This window comes from Poromitra crassiceps (assembly GCF_964638095.1).
Source record: "Poromitra crassiceps genome assembly, chromosome: 11".
In the NCBI taxonomy this organism is placed as follows: Eukaryota; Metazoa; Chordata; class Actinopteri; order Beryciformes; family Melamphaidae; genus Poromitra; species Poromitra crassiceps.
The window spans coordinates 45,944,161-45,965,912 of record NC_139643.1 but is presented as its reverse complement, the minus strand read 5'-3'; the positions used below and the strand labels follow the sequence as shown (position 1 = coordinate 45,965,912).

General features: G+C 44.8%; 1 protein-coding gene across 1 annotated transcript; it reads left to right on the top strand.

Moving 5' to 3' along the window:
• The first annotated feature begins 1,062 nt into the window (after positions 1-1,062).
• On the top strand, positions 1,063-18,400 carry ak2 (adenylate kinase 2). The gene is made up of 7 exons (XM_083646556.1): positions 1,063-1,248; positions 3,689-3,814; positions 4,805-4,915; positions 6,415-6,509; positions 8,221-8,293; positions 10,391-10,604; positions 17,892-18,400. Exons 1-7 carry the CDS (start codon positions 1,150-1,152, stop codon positions 17,897-17,899), a joined length of 726 nt encoding a protein of 241 aa, XP_083502682.1. The 5' UTR covers positions 1,063-1,149; the 3' UTR covers positions 17,900-18,400.
• Positions 18,401-21,752: the final 3,352 nt, after the last annotated feature.

Below are 21,752 nucleotides of genomic sequence, written 5' to 3'. Positions count from 1 at the left end.
CTGCTGGTATGAAATGCTTGCACTAGGTACACACTACATGTACCGGGTGCAGCTTTCATACACAGTAGCAGGAGTTGGCTGGGCTTGACGTGCCGAGACAGCTTTACCTGATCCTAGCCTGTCTGGTCTCATGTGGTATGAGACTGTAATCCATTACCTGGAAGACAATAGGCTGGGAGAGGGGACTAACAAGTCAACTCCAAAACAAATGGTGGGCTAGCAACCCTAAAAATGACGTATATTTGTATTCCTTGCTTATAATTCAGATATTATAAATATTGAACATGAGTAGCCTACTAATGATGGGTTAATCAGATCCTAACACCTATAAGAAAGTAGGATTATACATAATGTTTCATTAATCATTAATTAGCTGCTGTAAATTGGTTATAGATTAAAATTATTATAAAGTGTTACCGAAGTGGAGTTTGTTCTAATAAAGATCCTGACCTGTAGCCTACATAAAAAGCAATAAAGGTCAGTAGCCTACTGAAAAGGTCAGTAGCCTACCAAAGTAGCCTATTTGGTCCAAACTGTATAGTGGTAGGCTATGTGCTAAATAAAATGGAGGTAAGGGACTTTCAGATTAATTGAAAGCCCCCCCCCCCCCCCCCCCACACGCACACACACACAAAGGGGGGGGGGGGGGGGAGCACACTTGTCACACATGTCATTTCACTGGGATTGGAGCCAAAGGAAATATAATTCTGTATGGCACTTGCTTGCTGTTAGTAATAATAATAATAATAATAATAATAATAATAATAATAATAATAATAATAATAATAATAATAATAATCCTGTTAGCAGTGATCTGCCTTATCCTTACACATTTCTAGAAAACACCTGAAACAAATTAGCATTGGAAACAAGTGGAGTTTAGAGACATTTCCTGGCTCTTTTCTCTCGGATGTCTGGTCAAAGGGAGAGGCGTTGCTCTCATTTTAGCCAATTAGCGTAGAGAACTGCTGACCGAACTGTCTGGCAACCAATAAAACGGTCGTATTCTCCACCACGTGGCGGGTTATTCGCTGCTCGTGAAAAGGAGGCGGGCGCGCTTCCTTTCCTGGCCGAGTTGGCAGCACTCGCAGCAGACTTTGTACAGGACAGGCTGGTAAAGTCTGTGCCCCCCGGTGTCCCGTTGCTGACATGGCCCCCGCCGCGCAGCTCAAAGAGGCAGTGGCCGAGGTGCAGGAGGGGATCCGAGCCATCCTGCTCGGACCGCCCGGGGCCGGGAAGGGAACCCAGGTGAGCTAAGCTAGCTAACGTTAGCCTTAGCTGCGGACCCGGCGGCGCATGGCCGACAGACAGTAGTAAATGCTAATGCTAAGCTACCCGTTTCAACCTGCTCCAGTCTACCTGCAGCTTTCTGAATAATAGCCTTCTTCACTGCATATTTCTGACGTCAGCATAACTAGCTTGAATTGCACCATGAATGTCACTCATTCACTCGTGTGTTTCTTAGCTTCAAGGTGAAGTTGCATCAACTTCCTATTAAGTTAATTAGCGTTAAACTCATTGTGAACTATGAGAGGATGAGGTACAGCCCGGGCTTGTCTAGCAGCTGATAAGATACCGGTGTCATGCAGAGTTTTGCACCCCCGCCGAGAATTGCGCCACTGAAGCCAGCTTATCACTGAGACTGAACACACACACACACACACACACACACACACACACACACACACACACACCACCACCACTTCTAAAAGCTACATCATGTACTGTCATGACAAGATAATGTACATCTGTGTATACAATGTGGCATCAGAGTTGCAGGGCAGAGGCTTTCAGACAACCTAGCATAATTTAAGTGGCTGTCCATCAGCTAGGCCAAGGTCACTACCCATTCTGGCCAAACCAGTGTTTCAAGAATTTCAACCAGTCTCGAAATAATAGTACAAACCTTTGGGACTTCCAGCTGCTAGACATGGTTGAAATCATAAATTGCCTCACTCAAACATAGACCTCTGACCTACTTTTTTGTGTGTGGCCAAGAAGACGCTATGACATGAACGCTTGAAACCTGTACGTCTGACTGAAGAGAGTGTCGTGTTGTGTTACACTCAACAACAATGACCCAAAGACGCCGAACAATACTCCCTCGCATTCGAAAGTCTTAGCGCCCTCATCTGCACATTGTAGTAAAGCTGCACAATTAATTGTGTATAATCATGTCGCGCTGTCCTCCTGATTTTCATTTCAGTCAATTTCAGTTCAATTCTGTTATCCTTGTCATCTGTTTTTTATTCTTTGTAAGCACTTTGTGACAAGGGCTCTGTGTAAACAAGGTAGTATGTTATGTTGTATTTCTGGTATGTAGATGACTGTGAATCTGTGGTCTGAGGGTTAATATTCAGCGCGACTTTCAGTCATCTCTCTGACACGTTGTTCCCAAAATATTAGGGAGAGCTTTCTTACTTTACTTGATGCGGAGTTGCATCTTCGTTCGTTTGCACAACCTCTATCTCATTCAAAGACTCTTTATCTTCGTCTCCCTCATGTGACTGCATTGACTTTACAAGACAAAATCAATGACAGTCCGCTTCATGTGAAGAAGAGTAGGTGTTCCTAATATTTTGTATAAGTTATATACAAAAGTTATAAGTTATATAATATATTATATAGGGCTGCACGATATTGGAAAAAACTGACATTGCAATATTTTTTTATTCTGCGATATATATTGCGATATGAAAAAAACAGGAATTTTCACCAAAAGTCTTGAATAGGTCTATCAAGCCTTGCTCACTTAAGAAGGTGGCCTAGTGGGTAACGTGCGCGGTTGACGTAGTAGGAAGTGAGTGTGTTTTTAGCCACAGACAGGGTAGGGATGCACCGATCCACTTTTTTCACTTCCGATCCGATTCCGATACCTGAATTTGGATATCTGCCGATACCGATATTATGCCGATACCAATATTTTTCTTGAATATAGGCTACAGTATAGGCAAAGATTTGGCCAATTAAAGTTTTTTTTTTTAAATATACCTTGCAAAAAGCAGACAAAATTAAGAAAATATACAAGGCAAAGAAGGATACTATTATACATTATTACACAAATTACGGCCAGCTGTGTGCTGGAATTGCAATTTTTTTTTTTTTTTAATTTCCGATCCGATCCGTGAATTAGTGCCATATCGGCACCCGATACCGATATTGGATCGGATCGGCCCCATCCCTAAGACAGGGTGAGTTGCAGGATCCTAAGTGAGTAAAGGTACTATAGTTAGTAGGAAAAGAGCTTAGAACGTCACAGAGAGGGCATGCATTACTGTATGTTATGAGTTAATTTGCCTTACTTGACATTGCACACTCTGCGATGTGACTATTGCGCATGCGCACATTGCGATGACGATGCTGAAACGATATATTGTGCAGCCCTAATATATATTATATAATACATAAGTTATATAATGCCTGTGATAATTATGCTAGTAGAAATGTAGGGTGACTTGGCCAGCTCAACCTTTTTGAGATTGCTTATAGTTGTAACCAAATAAACCACTACTGAAAACTGCAGTGCATCACAGCCACAGCCCATCTCAGAATACTTAAGCCAAATCATGGTGGTCTTATTTCCCAGCTTAGCCATAAGAATAGTTCACCTAACAACTGTTCACCTAACAACTTTCCAACTGTAATAATAATAATAATCAGTGGTAACTTGATGCCTCCGTCCCTGCAGGCCCCTCGGCTAGCAGAGCAGTACTGTGTTTGCCACCTGGCCACCGGAGACATGCTGAGGGCCATGGTGGCCTCAGGCTCCCCGCTCGGCAAGAGGCTGAAGGAGACCATGGACGCTGGAAAACTGGTAATGGGCTCCTCGTACAGACTACAAGATCCTCGTCGGGTCGTCAGTCTCTGTTCCTTTCACACCATACATCTGTCTGTCTTTCACACTATATGACTGAGCTGTGACAGGGGATCACAACATTACAAGATATTTCACCAGGAGGAGGAGTCCCCGACAAGTCTGTGTGGTCTCCAAAACCACGTTTTGTCACAAAAACACACACGAGAAATGCGCTGATTTGCAGGGATGAACAAAGCAAGAACAACGTCTGCTCACTTTTTACTCAGAGGGCACACAGTCCGGTCTAAACACAATTCAGGCTTCTCATCGTTATTTTTCACGGAGGGCTGGATGGATCTGAAACGAGAGCTTAGTATCTACTAGCCAAATGCCCACAGATTTATAAGGATTAACAATTTCAATTTGCTCACCATTAAGAGTATGAATACCTACACAGCGATCAGTCAGGAGACCTTGAGAACAACATGCATTTAGTGTTGTCAGCGTTCAAGATAAGCTTGATTAGAAACCTCAGATCTATCACGTGACACGTGTGAGGATCTCAGATTTTGTTCCGTCCTATAACGTTACCTCATTAATTTCTAACGGGGACTTTTTCCCCCTCCGCTTGTCCTTTCCATTCTCTTTGCGTTCCTGACAGCATCCCAGATCAGTAATGATCTGTTTCTATACACCTGTTGCAGAACTCTTTGTCTCTGACCTTTTCACTGTCTCGGCATGTGACTGTTGGCACATGGTGATTTCTCAGAACCTGTCTGTGTCTACATCCACACCGCAAGTCTCTTTTCTGTGTTTATACAATATGGGTCAGTTTATTGTTGTGAGGGAACGCCAGGACAGGAAATGGCGCTCATCAAACACACACACAAAACACAACACGTTGACTCTGTCTCAGCTCGTGTGGCTCTTGGACAGAGCTGCTGCTATGCTGGACGCAGCCAATATGGATGTGAGTGTTCTGAGACGGTCTTCCTCTTTTACCCGCAGGTCAGCGACGAGATGGTGGTGGAGCTCATAGAGAAGAACCTGGACACGCCGCCCTGCAGCAACGGCTTCCTATTGGACGGATTCCCCCGCACAGTCAAACAAGCAGAGATGGTTAGGATTTGATTCTACGTCACTTTTCCATACTGCTGTCTCACAATGTGAAACAAACCTTCCTAGAGTGCAGTTTCCCCACCTAAAGTGACCTAAACAGCACAAAAACAGGTCAAAATGGGAATTCAAGCTTGTCAGTCCGATTCGCTTTAAACCTGCCACAAGCGATTTCAGCCTGTGTGCTACGTACAGTAGAGACAAATAGCCACACACAGCTGTGTTGTTGTTTTCACCATTTGGGCCGAGTCGTAGCTTCTCCCGACCCATTCAGTAGCGTTAGCTTCTTTTTAAGCTAGCTTGTCTCCTCCCTCGCTGTTTGAAAACGGTGCTCTCCCCCTCCCATCCCCCGAAAACAATTCTGGTATTGGAGACACTAATGAGTAGGGTTGCCAACTGTCCCTTAAAATACGGAATTGTCCCGTATTTGTAAACAAAAAGACGTGTTCCGTATTGAACTGATACGGGACGCGCTTTGTCCCGTATTGGAGAAACAATGCAGTGCAAAGAGTGACAGGCTACTTGTATTGAGTGAGAAACTCCGTAGCCGCTGCAGCTGCTCTGCCCCTCAGCCTGTGTGGTGTCATGTTACGTCCAACTACCCAAGAATGCGCTTCTCTGATTGTTGTGAGTCACGACCAATGAGAGAAGTGCTGTCAGCGTTGCTAGATTCAACTAAACTCACATAGTAACATGCCATTTTGTTGTGTTCAGAAGATTTAATCTGAAATCTAAAATGTTTTTGCACTAATGATTTAAACTTTCATAATACCAGGTTTGTTCTATTCAAAAGAATATGTAGGTTGCTGTTTGCACTGTTAAAAGAAAATGTAATGAGTAGATGTGAAGTAGCGTTACCGGTAGGCCATATCAAAATACCGTTTGCACTACTGTTTATTGTTTTTTCTTAAAATACAGCTGTTTTAGCCTATTAAGAATGAGAAACTTCTGTTTGGCAACGCCCAAATAAAATTCTTGAATGATAATCTAGGAATAGGCTACGTGCAAAAATGCAAAAAATGTACTGATAAAAAACAGATCAAATTCAGGTTTGCTTGTCTTAATAATGGGTAAATGGTTGAAGTTGAAGCAATTGCAGTTATGTGATTGTTAATAAGTCCACTACTGACTGCCCCCTCGGACCGCCCCCCCATGGAAGTTGGAAACCCTCATTAGTGTTTTGCTTGCACCTGTATTTACGCTGCCTTTTCGACACAAAATGCCCCCCGTGAAAAGGGTCTATTAGATCAAGCTGAAAACAAGATAGTTTTTCTTTCTTCTCGATAGGGGGAAACAAGATTTTCACTTGATGACAGCAATATGTTCTTATGCATTCTTACATGTTAGGCAATAAGCATTTAGCTGAAACTCTTATCCAGAGTGACCCGAGTCAGTCTTCTTCTTTGTTTTTGGGGTTTTTTATTTGTTTTTTGCCAACCACGATTAACGGAGTCAATATCGGCCATATTTTATGTTGACCTCCCTCTGTTTCTGTCTTCCAGCTGGACGGCTTGTTGGACAAGAGACACGAGAGCCTGGACTCTGTGATCGAGTTTGCAGTCGACGACTCCCTGCTGGTCCGCAGGATCTGTGGCAGGTAGGTACGAGCGGGAAATTAATTATTCAAGACGAGAGCAAGAACGCCATTTGATTGATTTCCCGGGTTATTTGCCATCTTTGGCGCTGCTCCCCCTCGGGGGCCGAGAAGCTTCCCCATTCTGTCCGTCCGCCCAGTAGCTCCATTGACTCATGTGAAAAGAAGAAGAGTCTGGGACAGTGAGATAATGTCTGAGGGAAGTGAAGCGTGAACGCATGCGATTAAGGCTGCCTGGGGCTTTTGAGAGGGAGCGCGTCCCGGCACTGGAAGGTCGCACGTTCGATCCTTCCAGAAGTCAGCGTGTCGCCTGCGCGTCCTCCCACCTTTCTCTTCGCTCCTGCGGTGAGACGCCTGCTGGTGTTTTGTGGATAAGTGAAGGGGCGAAAATCCAAATGTCAAAGTGTTTACTACGGCCTTTGAATGCTTTGCAAATTCTTAACAGCTGTCTGTCACCTGATTTTGTACAACCACGTCTAAAGTTTGTGTTAGAAAAGAGGTTAAAAACGCTTTAACATAATTCACTGTACAGTGCACTCCTCTTATAGTGATCATCTTGCGACGGGGCAAATTTAAATTTTTCCTTTTTCTTTATTTCTCATGCAGATTACCATCTAATTGACATTTGTATATATGTATTACATGAATACAGTACGTGTAAAGCAATGTTATTGACTGACTATTGAAATTCATACAATAAGTTAGGTCTCCAGCTGTTTCAAACACAGCGGTCTCGCATAGACAGAGACGCTGCCATCTCTCCACAGACAGATGTTGTGATCTCTCCATATACAGACAGACATGCACCGCGTATCGCTGTTGTTTCTCATTGGTTCATTTTTGGCAGTTTGGAAGTAAAAAAAAAAAAAAGTACTGTAGTTTTAAACCTTTTTTCCATTGTTGTCAAGTGGAACAAGGCTGATCACCATAAGCAAATTATTTAGACAGAATGTGTATAGTATAGGAATGATTCGGGACCAAGCTTTTTGATCAATATAAGCGGTTGATCACTATAACCGTGATCACTTATAACCGGTTGATCACTATAACCGTGATCGCTTAGAAGCGGTTGATCACTATAACCGTGATCAATATAAGTGGTTGATCACTATAACCGTGATCACTTATAACCGGTTGATCACTATAACCGTGATCGCTTATAAGTGGTTGATCACTATAACCGTGATCAATATAAGTGGTTGATCACTATAACCGTGATCACTATAAGCGGATTCCTACTTGAAAACTGACTCTTTTGAGAAAACAGGTGACGGGCAGTGTTTTCAGAGACCTCTCTGTCTGCCACCATGCCACCAGTGGTTTAGAAACCGCAAACAGCTTTTGTTGCCGTGTGTTTTCCATTACCACACCTTTTTTGTCCCCTTTAATTCACAATAAGCGCCCTGTTCTGTGCATCAAGCTGAATGGAGAGCACTTATGGTCGGGTCTGCAGAGCGCCATCTCTGTCCACGGGGGGTCATTTGTGAGGAAGTGTCTAGTCTTTTGAAACCTTATAAGTAGGACAAGGGCAGTGTGTGTGGGGTGTAACAGGACTGTTAAACCACCGGTGAGTCAGTGTGGATGTCTGACTCCTCATCTGTCCTCTCTTTCTCTCTCTCTCTCTCTCTCTCTTCTCCCCTTCTGCTCCCTGTCCTCCTCCCCCCCGACCTCGTCCCGTCCTCCACCTCCTCCTCCTCGACCTCGTCTCTCCCAGACTCATTCATCAGCCAAGTGGCCGCTCCTACCACGAGGAGTTCAACCCCCCCAAAGAGCACATGAAGGATGACGTAAGTCCTCTTCACCATCTGCCCACGTCTGGCCAGACTGCCTCCTACCTACAAATGACAGCCAGACTTCAAACTGGCCGAGCGGAGAGCGTTTAAAGATCAGCGTTGTGTGACTTGCTCTGAATGTACAAACGCAAACGCAACTCTTTTCAGGAAGTACACTGTGAATGTTAAGTTAAAGCCATTGTCCCTTGTTTACTTTGCTGATTAAATCTATTCACCTTATGTAGAAGAGAGAGTCTGGCTTGAGAGACTAGCAGGAAGTGTAAACCGATTTGTGTTTACACTTCCTGTGGCAGAGCTGATCCCCGCGGCCTGCTTCCAGTGAGTCTCTAGCTTTGACCAGAGAGACGATCTCTGGCTTGAGCAGATAAAACAGACGGCGTTTTGAACAGGAAGTCATAACACAAACGGGTCAAGTGGGCGGGGCTACATAAGGTGAATACCAATCAGAAAGGAGATGCAGAGATAAAGAGAAGCAGACCAGTAAGGATTTGTAACTTTTCAAAAGGTTGCTGGCTGCTGCACTTCACATAGCAGGAAAATGCCCCTAGCTTTTACAAGGTGCTGCTGACAGATGACCTTTTCTGTTTTTCATTAAAGCTATGTGGGAAACGGTGTCTAGCCTCAAAGATGTTATTTATGGTTTTCAAACAGTGGGATTTGAGACAGTAAAATAAGTCTGTGCAAGTCGCTACTCAAATCTGATTGCCATTGCATTGCCTGATGCTAGACAGAATGAGAGTTCAGTGTGTCTCAAGTGCAGTAAGTATACAGGAATTTGTCTCGATGGCATTGGTGGGAATTACATGGAGGCCCCTCCCTCTGGCCGTGATGCCCTGAAATCCCTACAGCCACCTTGGCAGCAGTGCCCTGCTACCAGCCTGCTACTGTCGGTTGCTTTAAAAGCATCAGTGGTCTCAGTTTAATGTACCCAGCCCTATGCAAAGGATGTGTCATTGGCTCATTTTAACACTCATTTCAGAAAAATCGCTCTTCACGATGTTAAAATTGAATTTAACTTCATTCCTGCATATACCCACCGTGACATCACCCAATGAAACCTGTCACTCACACATCAAAACATAGTCTGCTTTATCATCTATTTTATTCTAAATCATAATAGAAAAGCGCACATAAAATATTGTGCGCTTTGCATGCTCATTTCTAGCGCCGCACTTTGCAGGCCGTGCTGAGCATGCGCAGTTGAGCACTTGCTCAGCGCGGAACCCCTCCGCCTTAGTGAGATGAACACCCTCCTGCATTGAAAAATACTTGAGACTAGCGATTGAGAAACCATAAACTCAGAATGGACCGCCCCATGTGGGGGGTGGAGGGGGAATGATGACTCCCTTTTGGAGCCCGCCTAGAGTGGCCATTCGAGGAACTACAGTTTTTGGCAGTTCTGCGTTGGCTTCATCCAGACTGAAGGTTGCCGCTTGGGAGAAACTAAAAGAGCACTGACCTATTTTTTAAGACGAGGATTGAAACAGTGTGTGCTATAATGCTATTATACAGGCTTTTACAATCTCAATCATACCAGCTGTTTTTCTCTTTTCATCTGTCTTCATTTCCTCTTTTATCCATCTTCATATCTCTTCTTTCTCTCTCATCCATTTCCTTCATCTTGTTTTTCCACTTTTCCCTCCATTCAAATGTTTTATTTCATCCTGCTGTGTCCTCTCTTCCCCTTCTCGCTCCTGCATGACTCCTCTTCCTCATCAACGTTCTCACCTCCTTCAGAACTAGGGATCCACAATATAACAGCAGTCATATCGCTATCGGCCGATGTTAGTCATGTCTTTATATTGATTATCCTATCGGCTAAAATTTTCATATTGAGAGGAAACAATGTGGTAAATCTATGATTGGTGGGCTTTTTCAAATGTTTTGAAAATAGACATTACTTTTTCTTATCCAGTGTTTACATGTGTACAAAATTTGATTATCATAGAAAGCCGTTTTATACAGATCATATTTACATCGATAAATATCGGTATCAGCCAAAATATTCGTATAGTATTATATCAGTGCATCCCTATTCACAACTCCCCTCTCTTTTCGCCTTTCTCTCTCTCTCCGTTTTCTCCCTCCCAGGTGACGGGCGAGCCCCTGATGCGGCGCAGCGACGACAACGCGTCCACACTGCGCTCCCGCCTGGACGCCTACCACCGGCAGACGCTCCCTCTGGTGCACTACTACAGCGCCCGGGGGCTGCACACGGCCGTCGACGCCGCCCAGGCGCCCAACGTCGTCTTCGCCTCCATCGTAGCCGCCTTCTCTGCCGCCACGGAAACCGCCGCCCGAGCCTGTAAAGACCAAGTGTTCTTCCTTTAAAAACAAACAAAAAACTCTCCTCTTCCTCCTCGTGTCCACTCTCTCCAAGCTGCACACGCCTCTCTCTTTCTTTCTTTTGGGGGTGGAGCTTATGCAAGAGTCAAGCATGTGTCACAGTGACGAGAAAATGTAGCGACGGTGCACGCCGTTACCCAGATGTAAACATGGACGATGGAGACATCCTCAACATGGCCAGAACCAAAAAGCATGGGACTAGTTTTGAGTCAGAATGTCAGAATGTCTGTCGCCTCACAGCTCGAAGGTCCTGGGTTCGATTCCCACCTGGGACGTTGTGAACGCTGAAGGAATGCGTGCCCGTCCACATGTCCTCGAGTGCCCACCGCCCGGGTGGGGTCGTCAAAAGGGCCTTTCTGTGTGGAGTTTGCATGTTCTCCCCGTGCCTCCCGGGGGTTTTCTTCATATAGGAACCCCCTTCACCAAAACATGCAATAGCCTGGTTGCTAATGTGGTTCTTCCTCTGGTCGTTAAGGGCGCCTATTCGGAGGGAGGGGAACTGGTTGGAATAGCGTGATCCTCCCACGTGCTATGTCCTACCGGTGAAGCCTTCCCTGTCAGGTGAAAAGAAGCGGCTGGCTAACTGCCCATGTCTCGGAGGAAGCATGGAGCCAGTTTCGGCTCTCCCCAGATCGGCAGAGGGTGGAGCAGCAACCAGGATAAATAAATTAAATTAGCACTAATGGGGGATAAAAATGGGATAAGAAATCGGGGGGGAAAAAAAAAAAAAGTCAGAATGCAACACATGCGCTGAAAGCTGATGCCTACCAAGTATTAGTATGGTGGTGTTCCTAATAATCAAGTGCTCGGTGAGTGTAGATCCAACTAATCAATAATCAATCGCAACACAAAATGAAGCCGTACACACAGGATGTTCTTGCCGTTACCTCTGCCTTTCACAAATGTAGAAATAAGACCTAACAATTGGCATGACATAGCAGAATGAAACGTAAGTCTCCAGTGAAGGTGGGGTTTCTCTGAAATGTGTGCATAGTTTGCCTTCACTGGACAGGTTTGCTTTGCTCTTGTATAATCTGTTCCTCTGCCTTTCCTCTTGCTCAGTCTCTCTGCTTCTCGTCCACTTGGCGCTCCAAGCTGTTCTACCTGCTTAACTTTCTCTTTCTATACGTCCCTGAAGGCAGAAAAGCATTGGAGACATCAGACGCACCTCGGCAGACATTGTAGTTTCTCAAAAATGCAGTTGGACGCCACTACCCCCAAAGCAGGCGTTTTGCACGAGGTGCCGCTGTAACTATTGATCATGAGGTGTCGCTGTAACTATTGATCATGAGGTGTCGCTGTAACTATTGATCCGTTTTGAGGCAACACGACATGATGCAACTTTCTAATCGGGCTGTTATTGCTGGGAAGTAAGCTACAGCCAGGAAGCCAGAACAAAGAGGAAACCCCCCAAACTAAGTGGCTAACTTTGCTAGCAACATACATTTATTGAAGAATATGAAAAAAAACCATGGCCTCTGTGTGGTCTAACAGAAGCAGACTGTAGAACAAAGAACATCTTAGCTGTCACTCTAAAGGAAATGACACGCTCATGTTCTCCCCTTTTTTTCTTCCATTTTCTCCTTCCCGCTCTTCGTCCATCAGTGTAATCTACTGTCTACTCTTCTTCATCAGTGTAATCTACTGTCTACTCTTCTTCGTGGCTCCTGGCCCAAGTACTCCTCCTCTTCCTCCTCCTCTCCACTTGACTCCTGGCTGCTCTCAGTATCTTGGACTCTGTGGATTAACTTTTGGACATTAGAGAGAAAATGTGATTGATGGCAATTGATAATGCAGTGTGCCTTTTTACTGTGAAATAGACTTTACCGTACTTGTACTGTAGAAAATATATTCTAGCCCTTAAAGGGATAGTTCAGATTAATTTAGATGTGGGGTTGTATGAGGTACTTGCATACAGTCAGTGCACTACATGCAGTAGAATGCAGCCGGCGCGGTCCCAGTTTGGAGAAATGGAGACCGGCTTCGTCAGGCAAGTAGAGCTGTAGGAGTAAAAGCATACCAAAACGGGGGGGGGGACATAATGCAAAATGCTTGCATACTGCTCACCTGGTGTAATCCAAGTATCCACAAGCCCTGAGATGCCAAGTTGACATGAAAAGACGTCATGTACACCCTGTTTGTAGCTGAAGTATAGCCATGTGCAGCTGGAACCTCACTTTTTCTTAGCTCGAGCAATGCAGATTTCAGCTAAAAACAGGGTGTATATTAGCGGTGGGGGGAAAAATCGATACACCGATACATTATATATATATATCGCCAAGTATTGATATATATAAAAAAAAAATGCAGTTAATGCCAGGCCACCGGGCATCTGCCCGAAGCGCCTGATGTTGCAGTCCGCGCCTGCAGTGGCGTATTGAGTCCAGAGAAGCTTAATAATGTAGCCTACATGTGGGGCAAAAACAAAACAAAAAAACACCATGTTTTACTTCCGGTGAGGTCAAGGAAAAGGTAGGAAAAGGAGTTGGACAATATATCGAAATATCGCAATAAAATATCGCAATACTATCGTATCGTGACTCAAGTATGGTTTTAGTATCGTATCGTGGGCATCTGGTGATTCCCACCCCTAGTGTAAATTGCCTTTTCAAGTCAACTTGGCATCTCAGGGCTTGTGGAGACTTGGATTACGCCTGGTGAGCAGTATGGAAGCATTTTATCCATATACGTTTTTGCTTGTGCTTTTTGCTGAGTTCACACTCAGCAGACAGCTCTACTTGCCTGATGCGGCCGGTCTGCATTTCTCCAAACTGGGACCGCGCCGGCTGCGTTCTACTGCATGTAGTCCACTGACTGTCGGCAAGTACCTCATACACAACCCCACATCAAAAGATCCAAACTCTGCCTTTAAAGTGATAGTCAGTGTGGGGTGACATCAGCGCACAGCGGTCCCCGTCTGGACCGCGTTTACACACTGAGCTTTGGTAGCAGCATGTTGTCGCTTTCCTCCCGGCCATACATGTGTTTTCCAGCCGCTTTCCCTTTCTCTAATTACACCACAGCAGACGTCTGACATCAGTCTGATCTGTGTCACAATCTGACAATCGCAGGTGTTGATTTGTGGTCAGACCTTGTCCAAATACGGTATGTGCTAAATGTTATATGTGTGGTAAAAAAAGTTTTAAGCAATCACAGGAATATAAACGGAAGCTCCCGAAGTGCTCCAAAACAAACTCACAAACTCGATCAACTAAAAGGTGCACATAGAAAATTCTGAAATTGTTGAAATTGGAAGAGAGCCGTACAAGACTTGTTTCAGATACTGTTGTGCTGAGAGGGGAGGGTGACGTTAAAAAAGCCTTTATTTCAAATGAGGGCAAACGTAGGGCAATAAAAAACACACCAGGGCAATAAAACATGTGAGTGGTTTGGGAGAGAACCAGCCGCACCCTGTGGAAGACCCTGAGAGGACCAGCCACACCCTGAGGAAGACCCTGAGAGGACCAGCCACACCCTGTGGAAGACCCTGAGAGGACCAGCCACACCCTGAGGAAGACCCTGAGAGGACCAGCCACACCCTGAGGAAGACCCTGAGAGGACCAGCCACACCCTGAGGAAGACCCTGAGAGGACCAGCCACACCCTGTGGAAGACCCTGAGAGGACCAGCCACACCCTGAGGAAGACCCTGAGAGGACCAGCCACACCCTGAGGAAGACCCTGAGAGGACCAGCCACACCCTGTGGAAGACCCTGCACACGTGTTTTTTATTGCCCTACATGATGTTTTTTTACCTTACCCTCCTTTTCTGTGCAGGAGTGCCTGGAGGTAAGCCTTCAAAGATGTAAGCCTTCAATTTGGACAAACTCAGCCAAGAATATATTTGGAAGTCAGCTGAGTAAACCTTTCTGCCGTTGACAAATTACCTAGTCTCGCTTGCCAGACTCTCCACACTTTCAGGAGAGAGTCTGGCTCCTCTTACTGTCACTCTGGTCTAGCGAGAGAGAGAGAAATGCTCAGTTATCAAATATCAATTACAACCATCCACCAAAAGGACCAAGCAGGCCTGCTTTATGGCACAATCCAAATCTTCGTCAGAACTTGCCATTTTCAGCGTGTAGCTTGCTAGCTTGCTTGCTAGTGTTGTTGTTTCACAGCGGCTGAGGCCTTTGAGAGCGACACACAGCGAGCGGAAATGGATTTCCCTTCGCTCTGACTGGAATGGTCAGAACCAATGGCAGAGGTTCTACCCGTAGCCTGCTTCCATCGAGTCTAGACTACAAATGACCTGACATAACACAGTCATGTAATAAAGTGAAACACTATCGATGCCTGTCGGGAAGTGAATTATCCCGGCAGCGGAAATTAAACTGCAGTCAAGCGGGTCAAAACGAACACAAAACTAATTGCTCGCAGACAGTATTTCATCCAGGGTCACATGACCGTGTGAACGCCACTGTGACTCAACAGGAAAACTGTTGTGAAATATTTGCATCAGACAGGCACAACGCTTTTATCCTTACGGGACCTGCTGCATGTTCCCCCCCGAGTCTGCCCTTAATTGTTCATGTTAATTGATGTTTTATGAGGCGTTGAAAGTGTCCAGAGTGTTATCCCTGCAGGCTTGCTCTGGTGTCCTGTCCCTGGATATGGATAACAGTGTTATCCCTGCTGCTTGCTCTGGTGTCCTGTCCCTGGATATGGATAACAGTGTTATCCCTGCTGCTTGCTCTGGTGTCTTGTCCCTGGATACGGATAACAGTGTTATCCCTGCTGCTTGCTCTGGTGTCTTGTCCCTGGATACGGATGACAGAGACCAAACTGTAGGGAATACAACACAGCTAGGGCCATGTTCAGACTAGAGGCCAAATCTGATTTGTGAACTTTAGTGACCTATTAATGACGTTATCCAGATTGGTTTTATGAGTCTGGACGCTCCAAGTCTGATTTGTGTCACTTGTCCCAAACCACATATGGAGGTAGTTTCCAATCTGCTTTCGACTGATGCGACTTCAGTGCGGACGCGCAGATCCACCAAATCTGATTTGAACGTCACTCGCAACTCGTCATCGAATGCTTCTGCGCGGGAAAACCACGTCACCAACGTACGTATTTACTGACGCCTACGTCGTTACCATAGCAACCCATGCAGATAGGCTGTTTAGGTCTGGACACACAGATCTGACTTGAGAATCAGATTTGTGGCAGTGCGGACACACTCCCAAATCAGATTTGGGAAACCAATCAAGATAATGATGATTAATGACTTTATCAGCAAATCAGACTTGCCTGTAATGTGAACATGGCCTAGGTTTCACACAGTAGTAGATATAAATAGAAGCAGCGTTTTGGCAAATGTGCTTTCTGGTCAAATGGCCATGTTCAGACTAGGAGGCCAAATCTGATTTGTGAACTTTAGTGACCTATTAATGACTTTACCCAGATTGGTTTCATGAGTGTGGATGCTCCAAGTCTGATTTGTGTCACTTGTCCCAAACCACATATGGAAGTAGTTTCCAATCTGCTTTCGAATGATGTGACTTCAGTGCGGATGGCCGCGCAGATCCACCAAATCTGATTTGAACGTCACTCGCAACTCGTCATCAAATGCTTCTGCGCGGGAAAACCACGTCACCAACGTACGTATTTACTGACCCCCATGCCGTTACCATAGCAACCCATGAAGATAGACTGTTTAGGTCTGGACACACAGATCCGACTTGAGAATCAGATTTGTGTGGCAGTGCGGACACACTCCCAAATCAGATTTGGGAAACCAATCAAGATAATGATGATTGATTACTTTTATCAGCCAATCAGATTGCCTGTAATGTGAACATGGCCCCATATGCAGTGAGTGACCTCTGACCCCAGTGTTGAGTGCGCTACAGTGCAGGCTAGTGCTTTTGAAACCCTCAGCTACTTTGTACTGACCTTCACTAAACATACACTTGGCACTTGGCTAAATGACCATCATGCACTGTTAGCGAACTATATAAATAAATACCAGATGTCTTGATCTGCTGCATGCTGCCAGACAAACAGGAAAGTTGAACAAAGGGCTTATTTGCCAAAAAGTGTTTATTTAACATCAAAATAGTCTCGTGTTTTGTTGCGAAGATCCTTGTTTAGGAAATAACCGCACCCAGGTCAATCAAAGGTGAATCTCACTTGAACTGAGATTCCACTCCCATACACTTTTGTTACCGGACTATTTCATGCATTTGACTGAAATCGCCATTCTAAAATCCCATACCCTTTTCCCCATACGAACCAACATGGTGGCGATTTGCTACGGTACTCTTATTAAAGATGGTGGCTGGGTGTCAGCTGGCCTCAGGGTGGCTCTCCTCTCTGAACCTGTAGGTTTGGTGCAGCTCTGCGCTCACTCACCTGGTGTTTGTGTTTAGTGGAAACACAATCTTGCAGACAGACTGTCACCTTCAGTTACCCCCCGAACACTGACGCGTCTCTGTTCTCTGGGGGTTGTTGTGAGGAAAAACAATAGCAGATGTTTAGCAGTCCCACAAGGCCGTTTTCTGTCATGTATTTAGCTCAACTAGACAACATAATGCTGAATTTACTACCCCCCCAAAACAGTGTTCAGTGCTTCAGTGTAGTGCAGCAACTAACTAAAATATTTTCATTATCGATCAGTCTGTCGATTATTTTCTCGACTAATCGATTAGGCGTCGGGTCTGTAAAATGTCACAAAATGGTGAAAATGTAAAATGTAAAAATCGCTTTTTCCCCCGATGCCCAAGTTGACATCCTCAAATATCATCTTTTGTCCTGACCAACAGTTAACACTCCCGAAGATAACCAGTTTACTGACATAGAAAACTAAAGACACCAGAAAATATTCACATTTAACAAGCTGGAATGAGAGATTTTTATTTTCTTAAATATTTGGTTGATTATTAAAAAAAAATTGTTGGCGATTAATTTTTCTGTCAATTGATTAATCGACCAATCATTGCAGCTCTACTTCAGTGATGCCTTTGTTCCCTTTTTTTTATTCATTTTTGAAAGCTGTGAATGTATAAAGTTTACGTTGAAGCCTTTTTTATGAACTGTAGATGACTGTTAGTTTTGAATGTGCTACTTTAAAACGTATGAATGCTGGAACCCTAATTGCACTCAATGTGTTCCTACATGTCTGAGAAGACATTGTAACACTTCATTAATTAATGTTCATTCCTCTTCATAATTCCAACATTTCAATGTTTGTCTGATGTCTTTAATTCACACAAGACGTCTTCCCCTCTCTCTCCCTTTGTTTTTCAGCTGGTTGACTGCTGTGGCGCTCCATTCCCATCACGGCGGAGGATTTTAGGAAAAAGTGGGAGGGGGAACAGACGGGAGGGGATGTTTGGATGTTTGGAGGGAGGGAATACAAACTAGAGGGAGTCCTGACCCGACACCATAGAACTTGAGGTTTAATTCTGCGGTGCTGCTGGACTGTGTTGTCGGTGCATTACTGTCTCCGCTGCATTCTGATAGGAACGAGCCAAGCCATCTTATTCTAATGATGTTTCCCCTTCTAATAAAAACTCTAGATGCTTTTCTACAATCACCACATTTTGTACAGTGTTTGTTTTGCTCTTCAGGCTCTCTCACTAGGAGAAGCTTTACTCCCTAATGTCCACAATTTTAGATGGGTTTATTAAACATTAGCGGTTACTGCGGTACTGGTTAATTTAACTGATTATGAGATTTACAGTATGTGGCTAATAATGGCGACTGCTGATGATGCAGTATGCCCTTTACTGTAAATTAGACAAATTGCATGTTTTCTTTCTCCACCAGGCTCTCTGACTTTGCACTTGAAGTTTTATTCCCGAAATGAAACCCATTACTGACACAATAAATGAATATATATCATTTGGGTTCAAAAGTAAGCACATAATTGGTTCCTGTTGATGTCTTGGTTTCCAATATAGTGATTTTGTTTGAAATTCTGACATACATTTACAGTAGCAGTCTCCCACCTCACATTCAAAATTATATCCAGTCCATATATATTTATTATGGATTTTCATTTTATTTCAGTAATCATTCTTATATTTTGGAGTCCTTGTATCAAGGTAATCAAGCTCATGGATGAAAACACTCCACACAATTGCTCTTGGTAGTTGAAGGTTTGAACTGTTTGCACATTTGTCAACACAGATCTTGGATCAGACATGTGATTACAACTATTTAGGCCTTTCATGTGTTAGTTTGAACTGATAGGCTATCACTCTGCTGAACTTTGGAACTGGGCATAGGTAGTGGTATGTGTTTCCTTACCGCAAAAACTACAACGTTCCCTTTGCTTTCATTATGTACACACGGCTTGGCTTTTACAGTAAAACCGAGGCGGTGACGTCACGGGGTGGAGTTTCCGAGTTTATCGCTGGCGTGACGTCACCACGCGGGGCTTTCCTCCACGACATCGCCAGATCTCGCGAGAAACAAGCAAGCAAAAACGGGTTTATCTCGCGAGATCTGACAACTGGGGGGAGAGAGAGAGCGAGCTGCGGTCGGAGATTACAGACTGCGCTCCCCGAGCGCAGGGAACATTTGAGGCCGCTGTGAGCCACCTGGAGGCCCGCAAAGAGGAGAGCCGAGACGCCGACGCGGCAACAGGAGTGTCCACCACCGGAGGGGTTTTAACGTGTTTTACAGCCTCTTGGCACGGAGCAAGACTACAGAGAGACCCGACACAACCCCCCCCCCAAAGCGGCCGCTGCGCATCGCTCTCCACAGCCGCTCCTATCAACGAAGAAATCCGCTCCTGAAAAGCCGTCTCACACCCACCGACAGGCAGGTAAGACCTGCTGCAATGAAGCCTTGGTACGGTTAGGTTTCGATCATTTCACCAGATTGACATGTCATGGAGACGAGACCATTAAAGCCATGACATGTCAATGGGCTACATGGAAAAAGGGGGGCCGTCTGTCTCAGAGGGGGTGTAACAGTTGTGAACCCCATACATAGCACTGTTTTCTATAGGATGAATCACTGGCATGGCATGACAGTCACATATATCTTCTGCATACCCAGAACAGTCGTTCATCTTCGCTGAGGTTTCCAACTAGAGAGATTTTCAATTTCTCCTCATGCCGAAGGCTCAACAGAGCAAACACCCGAATTATCCCCACAGAGGAAGAGTCCAATACAACATGTCTTAAACTGTCATTTCCAGTCAGAGTGCTGCATGTCTGGACCATTGAGATATATATGTCGATGGTCTGGACCTCTCTGGAGTGGACATAAATATACACATGCTTCGACTATTGTCGGTATAATAATAAACTCAAGCGTGTCTGCATGCCTCTGGACGGCCTGTCTGTGGCCATGCAGGATGCAGAAGAAGTTACCTCATCCCCTTTCCTTTTGCCTTGAAGCTCTGCGCTCCTGTCTGCCCAGGCTGCCACTCCCCTGGGACTGCTCCTGGTGCTGTTTAGTTTGGTCTGAGGAGGACATTGTGTGTTTCCTTATGAGGAACAGCTGCCTAGAGTATAAATATTTGAAAAGGTTACAAGGAGGGGGTGCGATTACTGCGATAAGGCCACACTATTGACTACCACTGAGTGACCACTTACTATTGACTAAACACTAACAGGTCTCACAGGAATTTAGCCTATTCTAGCGATCTTGTGGGTTGAGGTCAAAGTATCATCATGTCCATATTTAAAGGAGGAAAAGGCCTTCCAACTGCCTTTGATTAAAAAAATCTATTAAAAAAAACTGCAGTGGCCCTTTTGTGCCACTGTATATTCCAGTGGATTTGCTTTATATCAACAAAGCATTTTTGAACATTGTCAGAAGAATCATAATGCGATTATTCTCCAAATCGTGTAAAATCTTGAACACATACAAAATGGAAGCACAGCTTTGACTGTTCAAGTGAAAGTAGGCCTGTCTTACTGTGAGGGACCCCTAAACTGACAAAGATTAGACCACGGACCCCCATTTGATAGGATTTTGTCCCACGGTCCCCCCCTATCATAATAAGATTGATGCTGTTAGATGTTTTATTACAGAAAGTATATAAAACCCATGACCAAAATAGTAATTGTGTTACTTGTGAACCCTCCTTTTGGCTGGGGACACCTTGGAACCCCCTCAAGGATCCCTGGGGGTCACCGGACCCCCCATTGGGGAGCCACTGCTGTAGCCTATAAGTAACTGGCACTACAATCAGAGCTACTGCTGTAGCCATCAGCTATTAGAGAGTATTATGTTATTGAGTCATTAAATGGTCATAATAACATGACTTGCAGTGAAGTAATTTGGACATTGCATCAGTTGTTGTGATTTTATCTGGTTATTTATACAGGACTTTATGACTGTATATGACATTACTACTGTGTTACTACTACTACACTCATACTGCAGTATACATATTTGCTTAAGTAAAGGATTACTGAATGTCTCCATCATTTCCATGTAAGGTTCAGTGAATGTTGGCTACTGAAGTCGTGACCTCAGAAAGTCTGAGATGGGAGATTTGTTCAGATCTGGGGGCAGATAATGGCAGGCGTGCAAGTACGTTGTTGTTTTTTGTCTGCACATTTTGACTTAATTCTAGGCTTAACAAACGGGACACAGCCAATAATAATCTTTCCTAACAACGGGGATTCAGGCCTCCTCCGGCCCCCCTCAGATCGCAGACCTGGGCCAAAACAGTAATTGTGAATAATTGTTGGCATTTGTTTTGTTGTGCTTGGTGTACCAAGTGGGTGGGACCGATCACACTGAGCCAAACAGTGAGTGCCAGGAAGTTTTTTGACTATTTGAAAATGAATTGAAATACTGATCGCCTCACCTGATACTGTCTGGATTATCCTGATGCAGTAAACCCATGTGACGCTCCCCAACTGGGCTAATTGGAGTAAATGTGTTAATACCGTTGGACTCGGGTCTGGTTTGAGGATATTTCCGAGTCCTGAATAGCTTAATGCACGGCAGCGTTTCCATATGAAATGTTTGCTGACTGGGTACGGCAGCCTGTGAAACAGCATGTGGGCACCGCAGGACGCAGTCTCTTTCCAGTGAAAGTGAGATTGTTTCAGGCGGGGTGCAGCTTTGCGGGACAGGGGGGGTGCAGCTCTGCGGGACGGGGTGGCCAAACCTGTCCTGCCAGAGATAAATAAAACC